The sequence below is a fragment of the Anopheles funestus genome, chromosome 2RL (assembly GCF_943734845.2).
Source record: "Anopheles funestus chromosome 2RL, idAnoFuneDA-416_04, whole genome shotgun sequence".
NCBI classification, from domain to species: Eukaryota; Metazoa; Arthropoda; class Insecta; order Diptera; family Culicidae; genus Anopheles; species Anopheles funestus.
The window spans coordinates 87629373-87647947 of NC_064598.1; the positions used below are offsets into that span (position 1 = coordinate 87629373).

Genomic DNA, 18575 nt, shown 5'->3' on the forward strand with positions numbered 1-18575 from the left:
GCTGTCACCGGCGGGTGGGGAAAGGGGGTTTAGAAGTAATCCAGCACCAAGGTATAAAAGGTATTTTTCGACGTTCGTTTTGCGGCTTGGATCTTATTATTGCCGCTGCCCGGTATTGGATTTCCCGCAGCAGGACGGATGGGAAAAAGGCTATCGCGAATATCCAATGTGTAACTGTCGGTATTTTGGACAAATTTCAACGAGAGATGCAATTTTCACGGTATGGCATGGAATTTGTACTCTGTTGCTTTTATCGGTTATTTTCTTATTGGACATAATGGCTATGGAAGTGGACGTAAAACGTAAACAAACATTGGATTGGGTCGTTTATTTATCGTGCATCAAATATTTCTCTAACAATACGCTTGATAGCTTTTGGTGTTGATTTAAAGAAATTCCTTTGTTATATCTTTTTTTTTGGAAAGGTCTACATTCCTTTAATTTTGTTCAAAAGTCTCATCATCATTTGGCAAATCCTTCAGAAAGTATTATTGCTCATGAAAAGTTGCTCTTTTCAAATTTTTTCTCACAAATAAATGACTCCCACTAAGGTAAGGTAAGAGGTTTACCTTTGTTCACACCAGCGACAAACCTATTATTTTCATGTTTCCTGTACAAGCTTTAACACCCTGCTGCCTAAGCTGTCGTTTTGTGTGAAAACAATTTAAGCACAATAACAATGTACCGCTTCGATTTAAAGCTGACACGCAATACAGAAACGCTTTATTTCAAAATAAAGACCAACTTCGATTGTAACGTGCTGAACCGAAATTTGTTTAATACCATTCGATTCATGTTTTTGCAAAACGTTTCATCTTACATGCAATGAAAACGATACCAAATTTGTTGAATTTTCATATGATTTTGCAACAGCTTAACATCACGTAAGCGTATCAATTCAAGCTTAACAGATTCGATAGGTTTGATGAATTTTACATTAAAGCGAATATTACGCTCGGCGTGAGGAATTGCATCGCAACAATTGTTGTAAGAGGATTACAGTACAGCTGTAGTAGCTCAGAAATATGTATGTACTGTGTGACCAGTTTTTAAGCAACCAAATTTGCGCTGTAAATTGCATACTTTTAGGCGCTCATGTGTCCATTATTAAATTCGGGGTTTTTAATGTTATATTAAATTTAATTTTTCATGAAATTTATTTATGTAATATTTATTTGTTATATAACTTAAAGTAAATAAGCACTGAAAAGAGTTTTCTTCTTAAAGCTGGCACCCTCTAAGCAATCAAAGATTATATTGTAAATTTTGTCAAAAGTGAAGTTGATTTTATAAAAACTTTCAATTGTAAATAAACAGTATACAAGTATAGAATCACACCAAAAAAAGTAGAATTGGTGAAAATGTTTCAAAAGATCCACTAATTGTTATGCTAACGGGGCAATTGAGTGCAGACATTTTCTGCAACAAAAAAAACTTTTGTAATACCATTAACGAGAATGGGCAATCAATTCGCAGGAAGCACTGACCGTACCTACGCTCAAGTGGACCAACATTATCCAAATCACGCCGGTAGATAGAATCATTCCCGTTTGCTCCAGCCGGAGCCCATGGGAAAGGGCATTGTGAACGGGCCGCTAAACATTACTAGCGAAACATTATTTTCTATTTTCCACCCTTCCGCTGCACTAATTCAATTTGCAAACGTTGGAAGTATTTGAGCGCTTGTTGCGTATCATAATTTCATGAAGTAACATCGAAAAAGTTGATTATGAATATTTGTACCGTTTTTGCTAATTAGCGTTCTGGCTGGCTGGATGGACGTTTTCGCTCGAGGGTTACAAATCGTGGCGTTAAATCGGTGTAAAATTGTGTTAAAAAGATAATTTAATTTGTTTACAGTGATGATGCTTACCGAGCAGAACATGGAATTAGAATTCGCTTTTTTACATGAAGCTGTGGATAAACATGAATTGTTTACATGAAAAAAAGAAGAGGAGAGCGAGTTTGCATAATTGAACAAACATTTGTTTATTTTTATCAAATAAAGTCGATGAAAATACAAACAAAACTTATCGATCCACCTCCAATATGTCTGTAGCGTTGAAGCTCATTGCAAATGAATTGAGTACAATTATGCACGAGCTTAAGTAAGGAATTCAAACTCGTTACAACTTGTAAATGAGCTTTTCATTTTTTTTTTCTTCATTCCTTCCAAGCAAATATCTTTCACTCATCTGAGCGCTTGTATCTAGTGGCAAAGTTGTAGGCAAAGTGAAAATAATTTGAATTTTTTTATTTGGATAAATAACTTTTAGTTTTCGTTGCCTAATGGAAAACATGGAGTAGAAATGGAAAAGTGACGAGCTTACAACTAAGAACAATCATCACAAATTCTATAAATATTTAATATCACCATCTGATAACATTTGCAATGTAAACAACACTTGTTACAGGGGTAATCCAATATTTGGAAAATCTTCTTTCGCCAGACGCGAATCGTGCGACGAATTTATGGGGATTTGCTTTCGTTTGTAAAAGTTTATATTTATGCAAATTTCACATTTCAAGCCCTTATTCGTGGTCCATTTAAATCACTAATCGAGTAACCGAAATGATTTTATGCTTGCAAATCGTCAGCACCGTCCGTAACCGAAACCACAGCCACGGGCGTGTAAATTTGTTGGTCAATTGTTTGGTTGAACGGTTTCGGTTAGAATCACATTTGTCAGTAACAATTAAGCCGATGCACAGCAAGGCCACGCGTGGATGAAGTACGCTTTGCGGTGTCCTTTTTCAGCCACCGGTTGATTGTGAATCAATTGCCGTTGGCTTCCGGTTTTGCAGCCGATTTCAGAACGTTTTGTATGTATGACCGTTCGGTGGTACGACACCGCAGCACTTGTTCACACTATGTACGATATGTACTCTCGGTTTCCATACTTCCATACTCATGGAATTTGTATACTTACAGCATGGAAATAAATTCCACACCATGAAATGAAATGGCAGGATTAAAATGTTATCACACCGGTACGAACCTTTTCCAGTTGGAGCAAAACAACGCAACAATGCATTTTCGATGCACCAATTTGTTTGAATGCGGGTGATGCAGTTAGAACTGCACGAATTGCCAGCGGCTCAACCGTGACCGTGTTTTTTTCCTGTTGAATTTTAAAACGGGCGTCAATAATTCCCACTCGCGTTGGGTTTATAGCGGGTAAGAAGGATTTATTTTTTTTTATCGACCCAACACAAATAAACGAATTATTTGATGGAAGCACAAATTGTGCGAAACAGTAAGGATGGGTAGCAAAATGTGTAACCATGCTTATGATTCGTTTTGTAGCATCATTTCCGCAGTTTGTTTATTTTTCCTTCGTTTTTTTTTGCGGCATGACAAGCAAGTTGATCTTTCTCACTAAAGACCGGAAAATTAGCTGCAACAGGCAACGTTTTTTTGTTGCAAACAAAGCTGACGAAAGGTAAAAAAGGGACAGTAGGAAAGCTGTTTTCGTTACAGGATATGATGCACGCCCTAATTAGCGAGTTAATGATGGTACACCCCTCCCAAAAACGTCCGATAATGAAGGATCCTGTTGTTGTTTTTTAAACTCATACGTACAACTCTTTTGCAACAAAATGCAGCACACCACTCGGTTGTTGCATGCGCTTTGGGAGATTTGTCCGCTTTTGGTCCCTCCGCAACCAATGTAAGCGAAGGAAAATAAATAAACTTCACTCTACGTGCAAATGCTTGCGGCAGATTGAAAACAAAAACCAAAAACGGAAACAGGAAGCAGGAAAACTCGTTTGTACACACTGCTTTCGGACGGTGTGTAATGGATAAGGAAGCTTCAGCATCAAAAGTGTATGCTCACTAGCCAGTAAACTAAAATAACCGACGGCTATGTAAGGGTTTGGCTGGCTCAACCCGCAACAAACGCTGCAACCGAACGGGATATATGCCGCACACTGGTGTGTAATTATCTGCCACGAAAACATCCCAAGAGAAAAGACTAAATCTTACCATGAAATGGATACAACAAACTGACGAATGGATTGAGGATTATGTGGATCGCATTAATTTGTAGCTGAAGCTTTCGAAGGCAAACTTAATAAAAACACTGTAAAAGGGTTTCAAAATTTCTATTTTTTTTTTGTTAAAATATGTTCCTAATAGTCAATTTCTCTCGCAACTCGAAATGCCTAGCGCCTCGAAGTATGCAATTCGCAGTATTCGAAACCCTGAAAACGGAATATGTGCCGCAACGAGGCTCATTTGTTGCTGCAGTTTTGTTTATTTACAAACAATCGCAACAGCATCACGAACGGTGCACACATACAGTCTAATTAATGAAACTGGTTGCGTATCATCACCCGCAATAGCATCATTTGGATTAGACATGACACACCATTAGCTTGAGTATGGCCGTCCCCCTTTACTAAAACGTTACAACAATCATTAACAAATCATCATCATTAGCAGCGATTGTTATGTTGATCGTGTCGCTGCAACAAAGCAGTTTAATATTCCAGATCCATTACGGCGGCAAGCGTGTACAATAAGATAGGCAATGGACGAGTGTGCGTGCGTCCTTAACGACAAACTTAACCTTTTGTGGACCATTCGATACTAGTACCGAAATGTACACGCTCGTCTCAATTACATCCGGCACGAAGATGCTGGTGACCATACCCTACGTACGTTCTCACAAAGCTACCTTCCCAACCAGCATACCCAGAAAGGGATCTATGTTTTAGAGCGTGTAAACGTGACACATAACGTCCTGCAGAGGGGGAGGCGGGTGGTGGTGGGGTGGTAGGCAAAACATTCCCACGGATACAAGAAATCCCGTCGTTTCCCCCAGAAGGGAATACCGGGCGAGATCTTCGTCGAGATTTAATCAGAGCTAGGAAAATTGCAATCGCAAGCAGGAAGGAACTCGAAGGCGACAACATGGTGTATGCTCGGACTCGGTTTTCTATGGAAAACGCCTGAAAGTAGGCTTCACGCTGTGCACGAGCATGACACAGGACCATCCCGTTGAAATCCGTTTCATCGAGAACTGCTCGTTCGCCGTTACGTAAAACCCACCCAACCCGGTCCATCGTTTTCCGCCTGGCAAATCGGCAATGGAGACAAATAAAACCGTAAGAACATTGCTACCCTGCATGCTGACCGCACCGCTAGTACATTCCCCGAGGGACCTTAAGGGATACAGGGAATCTCGATGCGATGAGCTCCAGAATTCATCTCGGTCTGTCATCGGGACGTTTCATTGCCTCGTGATGGGCTGTGTGCGCCTTTTGATGATGCTGATGGTTACGACTGTTGATGGGAATGACCTGTGCTGTGTAGTATTATTGTGGTGGTAAAATCCGGAACGTACATGCATGGTTGATGTGTTCGTTTTTCACATCCTTCACCCAACGGACGGTGAAATCGGTGTAAATATGTCGAATGTCCTTTTTGCCAGTTGTAACCCATGGCTCGTGCCGATACAAACCGAAAGGTTTAGTTTCAGAATGCTCGAATCAGAAGAGTCTCTTCTCAAACGTACGAATCCTTTAAGAGACCCTTTCTGAAAGGTACCAAGACTCTGTGGGATAATTCTTACGTGTCTCGAAAGTTTTGCAAAATGTCTTAAGAAAGGTTACGAGCAGCAGAAGGTATCTTTCTCCAAGGTTTGTATGTTTAGTAACATAGCACTATAAGCATGATTAGGTAAAGAACATTCACGTAAAACTTTGTCGGAGGAACGGTCTAGCGTGTGCATCATCTTGCTGTACACATATTGTGTCGTCTTGACTCAACAAGTGCTCTTAGAAATTCGGTAGCATCAGCAGAAGAATCAATAGAAATTGTTTATTGATAGTTTTCCTTTTCAATAGATCGGGCTAATGGGCACGAAAATACAGACAGAGCCATCGTCAAGAAAGATAATCATCTGCAAACATTCTATCCAATTGTTTGCCATCATCTTCTTCGTTCCTTTCTTTCCTGTTAACAAAACAGTACAGCAATATTGACGTTTATAATCCGTTTAGGTGTAGACATTGTCAGTTTTGTTATCTTTCGTTCCGTTGTAACGATGTCTTTCCCTGACGGACAACAGTCACTTAGCTATTAATTGACTGAAAATTTATCATTCGATTAGTGTTCTTTGAAGATGGATGCATTATAATTCACTAAAATGTGAAACTAAATGAGTTTTTAAAGAAATTTATTTCTTATTCAAAAATCGCTTTTTTAACATTAATTTATCAAAAATATTTCTTTCAAAAGAATGGTTCCTTATTAGCTCAAAACTTAATGTCTCACTACTTAACACCATTGCTACAAATGCATCATTCAATTTGTCAACATTCTTACAAGCAACCGCACCACGAACAAATACGTGCCGGTCGCAATCAGCGAAATGAAAGAAATGACCCAAATTCGAGTGCTAAAAACTTATAAAAAAGCATAGCAAAAACTTTTAACAAATTATCTCCCACTTCCAACCGTTTGCTACCGCCCTTTTTTGCCACCTGCAAAACTGACCTCGAATGTCAGAGGTTTAGTAAAGCGAAGGAAAAATTATGCCAGATTTTTGTTCTGTAAGAGAAAAAGCGTCTGGTTGTGGTTGGTACGCGCGTAAAGCAAAGCATATTTAATCCTGTTCCTTAGAGAAAAAAAAGAGCCAGCTAAATGGTACAGATTTCTTCCAATCTGTTTTCAAGATAGCAAACCCAAAGTCAGCTGCTAGCCGGGGCACTAAATTGTACGAGATAACCAGCAAAATTACGAGGCACTTGCTTCCGTTCTTGTGGGTTCTTTTCGTTGTCTTATCGTTAGCTTTTTCGTTCATCTTGTTTTATTTACTGGTAAATTTCTTCAAACACAGCTGTGCGGCTGGCGCGTTCCTTGAGCGTTCTTATTACGGTTTTGGCTTTGGTTTCTGTATTCTTCCTGTCCGTGAACGTGCTGTCGAACTCGTGCAACACTAACTTCACTTTCTTGCTGCACTTGGCCAATCATTCTTTCGCAGATTAAAATCACCCGCTCACGATAGCCGCTGGCAGCAGGTGCAGAAGGAAGTGGAAGCAACAGGCTCGTACCATCTGACGGAAACCGAACTTATCTACGGTGCCAAGCTGGCCTGGCGCAATTCGTCGCGTTGCATCGGTCGGATACAGTGGTCCAAGCTGCAGGTAAGACCCCAGCAAGCTGGTCGATAACATTATCCTTTAAATGAACCAACACTCTCCGGAGACAAACAGTGTAGATGTAGAGACCAATAAAAAAATGGCAATCGTTTTCTTCTTTCGGGTAGAAGCACAACAGTGACTAAATAAAACAAGCGAAGGTAAAAAAACACCATCAACGACAAAGCGTAAAAGAGAGAATGCAGCATCGGTACGTTGAAACCGAACCGAACGGACATGCAGGACACGCTTGGCTGAGGGTGATAGTTAAAGTGATTAATTATTTAAATTGAGAGTCATAGTCCTTATGTAATTAGCGTACCATCCCCCTCATACTCAACACCAACACCATCTTCTAGAAGAGAATAGAGCACCCTAACGAAGCCAGTTCTTGGCGAAGACAATTTCCCTTCCACTGCCAGGAAGCTCATTGAAAAGCTACAAAATGAAGCAGAAGCAAATGAAAGGAAATGAAAAGAGGGAGAAAGGAAATGAACGAAAAAAAAAGAATGGAAAACCAAGCAAACAGCACGCGCCACCAACGATGAAAGCATGTGCTAGAACTTGGTCACCCGTCCCAATGGTGGGAACGGGCCACCCAACAACAAGGGTGTAAATTAAATGATGAAGGAGGAAAAATTAAATTATTTTCATTATCGCCTGCCCTGAGCATGAAACCATGGCGTGTACACACGTCTTTCTGTGCACGGAAGGAGAGCGAAAGAAAGAGAGAGAGAGAAAGTGTGAATGAAAAGAAAGGAACATAATTGGGTTCTTGAGGTGACGGGCCAGCTAGTAGCGGGATGGGTGAAAAATGCAAAGCAATCTAAACGTTTTGCTGTGAAACGATCGCCTCCGCTTGGGCTGCACGGGAGATTGTGGTTGTTTCTCTTGGGTGTTGCGCTACACGCTTTACCATTTCCGGTTTTGGCTTTTGAAACCATGCTTGGTAGAAGTTGCTACATTTGCGTATGTACAATTAATCATACTGCCACTGCACTGTAAGGGAAATGGAGTTCATGTTGTTTATAGTTTGCAAATGATCTTTATAATGAAAGGAGCTAACTTTGATTTTTATTGCAAATTTGCGATCTAGTAGCATACTTCAAATACTGGTACTGGTCTATGTGAAGCTATGGGATGTATTAGATTTATCGGAAATTTTATTTTATGTTGATTTCAATCAACATCATCTTAATACATCTTCTTTAATTGAACTGCTTTTTAAATGGAGACGCCTAGTTCTTTGTAATGAAGTAAAGTACTGGGCGTCTCCATTATGTTTGAGTCAAGGAAGAGCTTCGAATTTATTTTAAACATTTGTTTATACAAATTGGATAAACTTTTATCGGTGGTGAAACTTGACTGTGTTTCTTTTATATGTGCACTTTTATTTGTTTACTGTGTTAACTTTTATGTGTTTTAACAAATCGATAGCGGTGATGCCAAACTATTTGTTTTTAAAGCAAATAAATTTTAAATAAATCATATGATTTTTTTGTATCTCGATTTATCTTAGAAATGTTTGATCGGCTCACGAAGCTTTGTTGTTTCGGTCAGCTTTCAAACTTATATTAGAATATATTTCTTACGAATGATAAAGTATAGTTCAGCTGAAAAGAAAACCAACAAATTACACCGTTCAGTGGTATTAACTACATTGTTGGATCCACCTCTAAATTCTAACATCAGCTGGAAAAAAAACATCATTCAGAATGCCTTAACACAAATCCGTTGGTTCTAAGGATTGAAATTAACCGTGTGCAACTTGCCGGTTCGTGTCGGTTTCCAACAAACAGATTCGCTCTCACAAGATGAGTGGTCAAAGTTGTGGAACTTAATTTAGTCCATTGCTGCAATTTCATGCATCTTATTTTTCTTTTGTAAACCTTCTTTTTGTATACGAAAATATAAAATGCCAAACTGCTGGCAATGACAGGCCACGTGGTATGGTCAGGTATTTTTATGTGTTTCATTTTCATCTCCTCTTCACCTGCACTGTAAACAGAAGGGATGAAAAAAGGAACAAATGGAACACCTTCATTTTAAGATGGAAGCAGTAAGCTTCTTCTGCCCCAAAATGGCTCACTTTACAGACTTTGTATGCCACCGAAGAAGGAGAATGCCGGTGTAATTTACATTCCCATAAGATAAACAGCTGGAAAATCGTTACTGGAAGCGACTTAACCACAAACCTACGGAAAGGGGTATCGGAAGAAGGAACCGAGCAGTTGGAAACCAGCTGACCAACCTGTAAATGTGAGAGAACGTGTTTGGTATTGGCCAATAACGTTTCACAGAAACGAACAACTGGAAGCATTCTCCGGGCAAAAACGACTCGTATTTCCTGATCCGGAGTTTTGCCTGAAGCTTCGGTTAGATATCCTTTTTGCATAAAATCCTACCAAGAAGACAAATCTGAACCTGATGGTAAAGGATTATCCTAGCAAATATACGGCATCATCTCGTCAACCACCGGTTGGTTTGGTTTTAAAGCTAAACCCCAGGATAGAGACTTTAGAAAGGACGGGCACCGTTTGAATCCAATACTTTGCTCTAGGAATGTTAAAGTCGATGATGTATACAAAGCTTCTTTAGAAATGTATTTTTTGTTATATTTCGGATAAACATTGTTCATACTTTCGAAAAAATTTTCAGGATCTGTAAAATATTGATACTTTGGTGACAAAGAAAATATTGTGCTCATGAAATAGAGAAGGGTTGGATTATTTACTGCTCGTCATTTTGCTGCTTGCTTCCAATCAAAACAATGAAGACCATTCAGTTGCTTCAACGATAATCTTTTAACGAGTTTGCTGCTTACAAGTACTAAACGTGCTTAATTTACCTCGCATTGAAATAAAGTTGATCAAACTTGCGTTGCAATACAATTTCTGTTTTTTTGCCCTTTTTAGCCTTCATGCACTACTGATTGGTTCATTTCGATTTCCAAGAAACATCAACCATTTACCATTCGGGTGTTACTCATCAATCGGTACTACAACACCGCAATGCACTTTCGATATCGTTTTTTCGTTTTTTTCTTTTTTTTACATTATTACACCATTTCCTTTTCGTATCGTACCTTATGCTACCGGATACCACTACATTACGTTGCATCCGAATCGAACACCGGTAACTCGGTTGGCACGCGAATGCAATCGACTGCATAATCCGATGATCCGATCACACTGATGATATGGACGATCTCAACCCCCAATGTGCTGGAGAGCACGTTGGAAGTGTACTTACGTTTATTTTTTTTTTTATTCATCATACCACCTCACCATATTGAAGAACCATTTTCTCCCTGCTGTGCCTCATACTCTTTTCTGCCTTTCTTCTCGTTTCCCTACCCTTTCATGTAGGTTTTCGATTGCCGATACGTTACGACCACCAGCGGTATGTTTGAAGCGATCTGCAATCACATCAAATATGCCACCAATAAAGGAAACCTCAGGTATGCTCTAACGTACTTTATCGTTTGTATATACCGACGTTAATCTTGTGTCAGGGCTCGTGAATAAAGCTTGTACCGGTATAGGTCTGTGGGTGTCTGTGTGTGTTGATTTTATTGCTCACGTCCTCACTTTAGCAGGTTTCGTATCATGCTATCTATCGTTGTGGAGTCTTTTGTAGCGTGGTAAAAATCAAAACTCTACCCGCTGAGAGAAGAGTACACTTATATTGACACCTCACACATTTGAGTTGTGATTTCTTTTTTTTTTTGTAATATAAAATGGAAATCTCGTTTACGACCTAAACGGGTAAGTAAGTGTGTGGTTGTCAATTTAGTCAATCAAGGATAGAATATTTTACTCGCTCTCTAAGGCCAATGATGATGCAATGCTACTAAAATAGTGAAAAATAGTTGGATGTAAAAACGCCAGAAGTTATGCAATTCGTATAATAAAATTTGTTTATTAAAAATACCAACTCTTTGTTCTTCGAATTGTACTTGAATTACACTTCTAAATCAAACATCATGTGTCTTACTTTGAAGAAGACTACGTACAACAAAAAAAGGATAATAAATCCTCCACTGACAACCGGCACCACATGACACACACCTTTACCGAATTCAATATAACAAAAAAATCATTATCACAAGACAATCGAAGAGATTCAATTTTTCACTAATACCCACCCTAAGCTTCCCGTTTTTTTCAAAAGCTCCACAATAAAGTCGTCTGATCCGTTTCATCTTTCTCGTGCCACTTTCTTCCCCGTTTTTTTACGCCACATCCAGATCAGCCATCACAATTTTCCCGCAGCGAACGGACGGCAAACACGACTACCGCATCTGGAACAATCAGATTATCTCGTACGCCGGCTATAAGAATGCAGACGGTAAAATTATCGGTGATCCGGCCAATGTCGAGTTTACTGATGTATGAAATCGAACCCATAGCGTTCACCGTACCCACCCGCACGTGTTGTGCATTCTTTCTCATCTTTCGATTTGTTTTTGGTTTTTTTTTCTTTTGACTCTCTTGCTTGCGCTGCTATTTGATCTCAGTTTTGCGTGAAGCTCGGTTGGAAGAGTAAGCGAACGGAGTGGGATATACTGCCGCTGGTCGTGTCGGCGAACGGGCACGATCCGGACTACTTCGATTATCCACCCGAGCTGATCCTGGAGGTGCCACTCAGCCATCCACAGTTTAAGTGGTTTGCCGAGCTTAACCTTCGGTGGTACGCCGTACCGATGGTATCGTCGATGCTGTTCGATTGTGGTGGTATCCAGTTCACGGCGACCGCTTTCAGCGGTTGGTACATGTCGACGGAGATCGGTTGCCGCAACCTGTGCGATGCTAATCGGCGGAACCTCCTGGAGGTAGGCAATTCGCGTAACATATGCCATAAACGAGTAGATAAAAAGCACTTTTTACACGGCGTTTTGTGTGTAACTTCTTGAAATTCAATCTTTAACGGTTTTTTTTTGCCTCAGCCAATCGCCATCAAGATGGGTCTGGACACACGGAACCCAACCTCACTGTGGAAGGATAAGGCGCTGGTCGAGATTAATATTGCCGTGCTGCATTCGTACCAGAGCCGTAATATTACCATCGTCGATCATCATACCGCTAGCGAGAGCTTCATGAAGCACTTTGAAAACGAAACCAAGCTAAGGTAAATGCCGTCAATCGTGGTGAGAAGCCATACAATTGTTTCTGCCCACAGGGAGGAGAAATATGCCTCTTTTTGTCACAAAAAAATGATGTTTTACTCGCTCTTCATTCGCTAGGAATGGTTGTCCGGCCGATTGGATATGGATCGTGCCACCAATGTCGGCCTCAGTAACGCCTGTTTTTCATCAGGAAATGGCCGTCTACTATCTACGACCGTCGTTCGAGTATCAGGTGAGTAGCTTTGGAAGTAATATAGGTAGTGAAATCGGTCATAAATTGTGTTGATTAATGCTAGTTTTCCAGGCACGTTAGAAGCTTTTAGAATCGGCAGATGTTGAAATATGGTTTTCTTTTTTTCGCTTTTAGAGTACAAAACTGTGTAGAAATAAAAATAAGGCCTTAAAACATTCACTTACAAAGGACATATTTCTAGCGACAGGGACGATTCTCTTTCGACGCAAAAGTTTAAACGGACTTGTTCGAAAAAGGATTTAAACCTCGAGGGCATTCAAAGGATTGATTATTTAAACACGTCTCCGATTGTCCCTTTGCTCTAAATTGACATAAAAACCTAATGGATTCAAATCAATGAGAGGAAACTTTTACTACAATCAGCTAGTAATATGAGCCTCGGGATGTATCCATACCATTCTATTCCAGGATTCGATGGAGAGTAAAACAAAAATCTGGACTTCAAATTCTGTTCTAACAGAGCGTGATTTAATGCTTATCTTTGTTACTTTTTTTCATTTTGCCCGGAAGAGGTGTTTTTTTCTGTTTCAATTGATGATAAAATTCGGTATTTTAAAACTTTTCGGTTAATATCCTTTTGCAGGAATCGGCTATGAAAACGCACATCTGGAAGAAGGGACGAGATTCGGCCAAAAATAAAAAGCCCCGCCGAAAGTTCAACTTTAAGCAAATAGCTAGGTAAGAGTTTTATTATTATCTAATTTTTGTAGTTATATGAAGTTTTTATTAATTTGTATATACTGTTTAGAATGTTTAATATACGTAGGAAGGGAAATCATAATCTTATAATTCTTGTTCGAATCTCTTTTTTTCTCGACTTAAATCATTTCCCACGATTCATTTCTTCATTGAGGATAATTGAAAAGTAGTAAAGGGTTTCATAACAAAACGGAAAATGAAACATAAAACCACGCAAAATGATCATTTACTGGTCAGCAGTTGTAATCCTGTAATCTCGTGAATAGGAAAAGGGATACACGAAAAATTGAAGTCATCAATTGGGTTATATTGAGCAGCACATGAAAACGCTTTTGCTAGAAGGAGTTTTCAGTGTTTTTCTTTTGCTTGGGATTTTTTCGTTAAAATACCGGTTTCAAACAATTAAACCTTTTGTTGGAAGGATTTTGTTTTTCTGTCTGCTTCGTTACAAAATATGACACAAGAGTTTAATATCTGTTGAACAAACGAGAAATATCTTTAACAATGGGCTGTTGTAGAGTCGATTTACTCAGCAATGGATGAATTTGAAAATAGCAATGTTCCTATACAATGTTTAATCATTGTTGGTCATTCTTTTAATTTAATTCTTTATTATTGAGTTTTTAGAACAAGAAGCGTCGTGTGAGACAAGAAAAAATAAAATTAATTGAGTTGTCGTTAAGTAACTTTACGAAAGCATGAAACACCAGTCCAAATTATAACGAAACTCTAATGAATTTTCTTCCCATAACCGATAAAATTAAACTTAATGTAATTTGGTACGCATTGCTACACATTATTGGCTGAAATGGTAGTGGAATCGATTCCACTAAATGAATGATTAATAAAACTAATATTGCTTTCCTTTATTAAATTTGTACGAACCATCTTCTGTCTCGAACGCCAAGCCAAACGCTTCGATAGCAATCGTTGAGCTGAGGAAGCAAAATTACCGCTGGAATTAGCTTCGATTGAATTGAAACTTCATTCGAGCTAAAGGAGTTCAATCGAACGGACAGGGTTAATTTGTTCCCGCCAGTACATTCCTTGCTCGAAAATTCGTGCGAAACACAGACTCACGGAACACATTCCAACATCAAACGAACCGTGGATTGTGTCGTCCGGAAAATGTGCCACCCCATTGATCCCATTCAATGCAACGAAAACGACATTCCCGCACCAAAGCGTAAATGCGAAACCAGTGTGCAACGAGTCGGGAAAATCGGAAAAAGTCATAAATTTAATAGCCCAATCATCGGCCACAGACCAAAACCGACGGTGGTTTGGCCGAAGTAGATATTGTCGGGCACTACTTCCGCTTACACCGGGGACATGATCGCACAGAAAGTATTCAGAGTTTATGTTTTTTTTTCTCTCGTTCCACCCGGTACATCAATCTCATCCGGAACACTGCTGGTGGCAGGTTTCAATACCGTTGGCCCGTTTTTCGTGCGAGTAAAAATGGGAATATTCTGTGTAGGAAAATTATTCTTTCGTAACGCATCAGCAGCATCAACGCTGCGTGGTTCGATTCGACTTCTTTTTTAAGCCTTATGCATACGCACACTCTTGATGTGATGGACGGAATGATTTGGGGGAACAAAATTCAAATTTCTCCACAGTCGACTGGTGGTACAAGATGGCAACACGAGGTCACACATGTGAACACCAGAGTTCATACATTTTTCATCAATATTTGATTATTTCGCGATGAATAATTTTGTGGCGCCTGTGATGTTAAGTGAAAGGAACTGTTTTTTAATAGTATTTTATTCGTACATACTTTCGCTTGGTATAACTCGGAATTTTGTATCATCTACTAAGAAGGAAAATTCTCAATTTCGATCATTTAATCTCTTCCTGCATCGTGTTATGAAATAATCCATTTTAGATGAAATTAATCACAATACACATTGTACCAAATCATCCCCGATAAGCCGCATAACTACTTTTTAACTCATCTCACCGACCACACTTTCTATCGGAAACATACCTTTCCCGGTCAACTTTGCCAAATTTGCCAATAAATATTTGCAAACTCTTCCCGCTAATGGAAATGCGTTGAGTGCAATTCTGCATCTCCTCCTCCCAGCACTCCTCCGAAAAGGCTCCACGAGATGCCCACTCGTTTGCTCCACTGTTCGAATAAATGTTCATTCTAAAAAGCACCAACCCTCGAACATCATGATCAACGGTTTTTGTCAGCTGCAGCACTCCTTCCTGCGCTTGGTGTGCGCCAACAACATAAAATACCGTGCCAACATTATGTTTGGTGGTGAGAGAAAACCCCTTCCGTTCGAAAGTTCTCCGATCAAGCGAACGAAAGGTGTGCCATGGTTTTAACTAACGATTGGTTTTAGGTTAGCAGCTGTAATAGCGCAGTGGACGCTGGATGGTTATCGTACAGACCTTCTGGATTGGCTTTTGCAAGTGGTGCTGCTGCAGCAGGTGAACGATTTACAAAACCCACTTTTCTGCTGACGAACGAATGTGCAACTGGCTGCAAAATTACGCTGCTGTTTGATATTTGAGCGGGAATTTTGCGTAGACCACCATTGCGACTGAATAGTTGTTGTTTCTCGTCCACGAAGTATTTGATTATTGTGCAGTCGTTAGAGCATTAGGTAAATTATTTTTCTCCCATACGTGGTAATTGTTCTGCAGCGAATGAAAATTTGATGGAAGGTATCGATTTGATTAAAATTTATTTTGACTTTATTTTTACGATAATGCAACTAAATTGCATCAAACATTAAAAAAACAGTGACAGTGTTTGAATATTTGTTCGAGCTACAGGTTTCATCTCGAAGCCACAAAGTCTTCAACATTCTGGAACAAGCTCAGAGAGACGGAAAGAATTTTAGTTCGTACCGATCGATACTAGACGATCATTAAGATCATGACTAAAGGGACCTCCATTGTGGAGTAGGAGCAACCACTGGACATTGCTGTGTGAATGAACCTGTCGAGACACATTTGAGAAGCAGGCAATTTCCTACAAGTAGCGATTGAAGGACTTCCAGCAATGAAATAAATATTCAAGATTCTGCTTTCTCTAAAGATTGTTCTTCAGTGTTTGCTCATCAGATCAGATCTTAACCTCAGGAATTGCGGTAATCTTGGATATAGTCACAAAGTGACTTCCAGAAATTACCACTTTCTTCATGAAGTGTAACAAATGTTAGTATGATATCGTTATCAAGATGCCAATAAAACACTGGCGAAGATTGACTGGATGAAAAGAAAAGTTTTATCAAAGACCACCAACCTTTAAAATAAACCTTAGATGCGACCGACCTAGGTAATCCTCAAATGGAGGTTCTGCTGCAATAATTTGGAGACCAAAAATAAGAGATCTCATAATTTCATTATGAAGACTTTTCGCTAAAGTAAGTTTTGAATTTTGTATTGGCCTCAATTTAATTGAATTTCAAAGCATTTTTCATACGTGCACTTACAAACATAACAAATACTTGAACACGCTTAACAGGTATATTTTGCAGTCCCCAAAAATCACGGTCAACGATGTGTGACCCAAGTTCGCTTCAGTGACGATCACTTAATACCCGCACTAATAGAGAGTTTAATGCTGGCCATAAAAATAATATCCACGCTACATCATTGCACACCATTTCCAAGTACCCATGGCCCCATGTACGCCAACGTACGCCAGCATACAACCACCTGTTTCACGACCGACCGAGCTTGTTGTCCGCAGCCGGAAAAAGAGCAAGCGCAAAAGCAAACTAATCTTCCCGGTCATGAATGAATGGAAATCACTCTACATTAAAACATGAACCTTCAAACTTGTGGACTCGAGAAAAAAAAAACAGAAAATCAAAAGACATTTTGCTCTGTGAAAAAAAAGTTGTTCCCGCTTTATGCCATTTAGAATTCTTCGTAAAAGTAGGATGAATAACGAACAAAAAAACACCCGGTGTGATGAACAGGAAGTACGATGCTCCTATGCCATGTTACTGCCATCATCATCAAATTGCTAACATAACAGCCAATTTGCACCATTCATTCGTTCGCATCTGCAACCGGGACCGGGTGACACTTTCTGACCTGCTCCCGTATTTGGCAGTTGGGCGACAGTAGAAGTGACTTTCAAACGGAACGGCCAAGCGTTCGTACTTTCGCTCGCTTTTCCGAACGCAACTAGGGGATGTGGTCGTTTGCGGAAAAACGTTCACTTTTCCGACACGATTCAATGGAGATGGCAATTTTTTGGTGTGACGTTTTTTTTTTCTTCAATCCTCCTCTTCGTTTTGGCCTCTTCGTTGAACGTGGAATGCGAAAAAAAAACTTCAACCATTTATGTGCTCGTAAGGAAAACGGTCAAAAGTGAAACCAATAAAAATGTCATAATAATCAAATTCAATGACCAGTTTCGGTACAAACATTGCTTCAAACAAGAAGCGAACAACAAAAAAATCATTGAGATGGATAAATAGAACGGTTTTGCAGGCGCAGGTATGAGCTAGAACAAATTGCTACCATTAAATGCATCGTTACACAAAAATGATCCTTTTTGCATGGCAAAACAAAGATGAGAAAGGAATTGGTATAATGTTTTTAAAAATTACTCTTTTATGGATATATTTGCATCATGGTTCTTTTTGATATAATCTTTATACCATTATTCTAACATAAAAAATTCATTTTTGACAAGTGATTAAGAATCTGTTCAAAACTCTGCATTTCTGATGTTGTCTTTTTAAAAGTCACTAAATCTTCTGGAAAAATCTTTTTCTACTCATCGTGCGAATAAACCATTCTTAACGCGGATGTAAATATAAGTAAAAACTGTCCAACTCTTTATGCTTCCCATTTCTAGCTTTTCCTTTATCTCTTCCCATCATTCTGTCGTTAAGCAATTGCTTGGCTAAAGTCTGTCTGTTCTAAATCTACCAAGGAAAAACAGCATCGGGAAAAGAAATACGCTCGAATGCTCTGGTGCAGATGTGCTGGATCGTTTTACACTTTGATGATAGATGGGAAAGGAAGAAAAAAAAACAAACCTTTTTTAAAATCGCATATGCATCTTGCACTAAACTGCACACCCGAGATGTTGGCGAGAGTTTTCTATCCCGGGTAAAGAATTGGAAAAACTCCCGCTTCAACCAAACACGGTGACACGACCATCCAACGTGCCAGGCAGAACACTCCGGTCCGTGTTGCAACACATATTGCCTTTAACTGCACTGCCAATGTTTGCTTCCTTCTTTTTTACCATTGATTTTCTACGAAACGAGCCATATCCTTACCAATGTTCGTGTAACGATCAGTATTCGCATGCTTCTTCTCCATGTTGTGCTGTGTCTGCTTTAAGCAAGCTTTTTC

General features: G+C 39.4%; 1 protein-coding gene across 3 annotated transcripts in view; it reads left to right on the forward strand.

The window, feature by feature from the left end:
• Window positions 1-18575, forward strand: part of LOC125765250 (nitric oxide synthase) — an 84654-nt gene that overhangs the window by 54608 nt on the left and 11471 nt on the right. For all 3 annotated transcript variants that reach the window (XM_049430175.1, XM_049430177.1, XM_049430178.1), the window contains exons 5-11: window positions 6993-7155; window positions 10518-10609; window positions 11399-11540; window positions 11669-11983; window positions 12098-12279; window positions 12395-12509; window positions 13114-13208. In XM_049430175.1, the coding sequence (XP_049286132.1) occupies window positions 6993-7155; window positions 10518-10609; window positions 11399-11540; window positions 11669-11983; window positions 12098-12279; window positions 12395-12509; window positions 13114-13208 (1104 nt within the window). The remainder of the gene's footprint in view (window positions 1-6992; window positions 7156-10517; window positions 10610-11398; window positions 11541-11668; window positions 11984-12097; window positions 12280-12394; window positions 12510-13113; window positions 13209-18575) is intronic.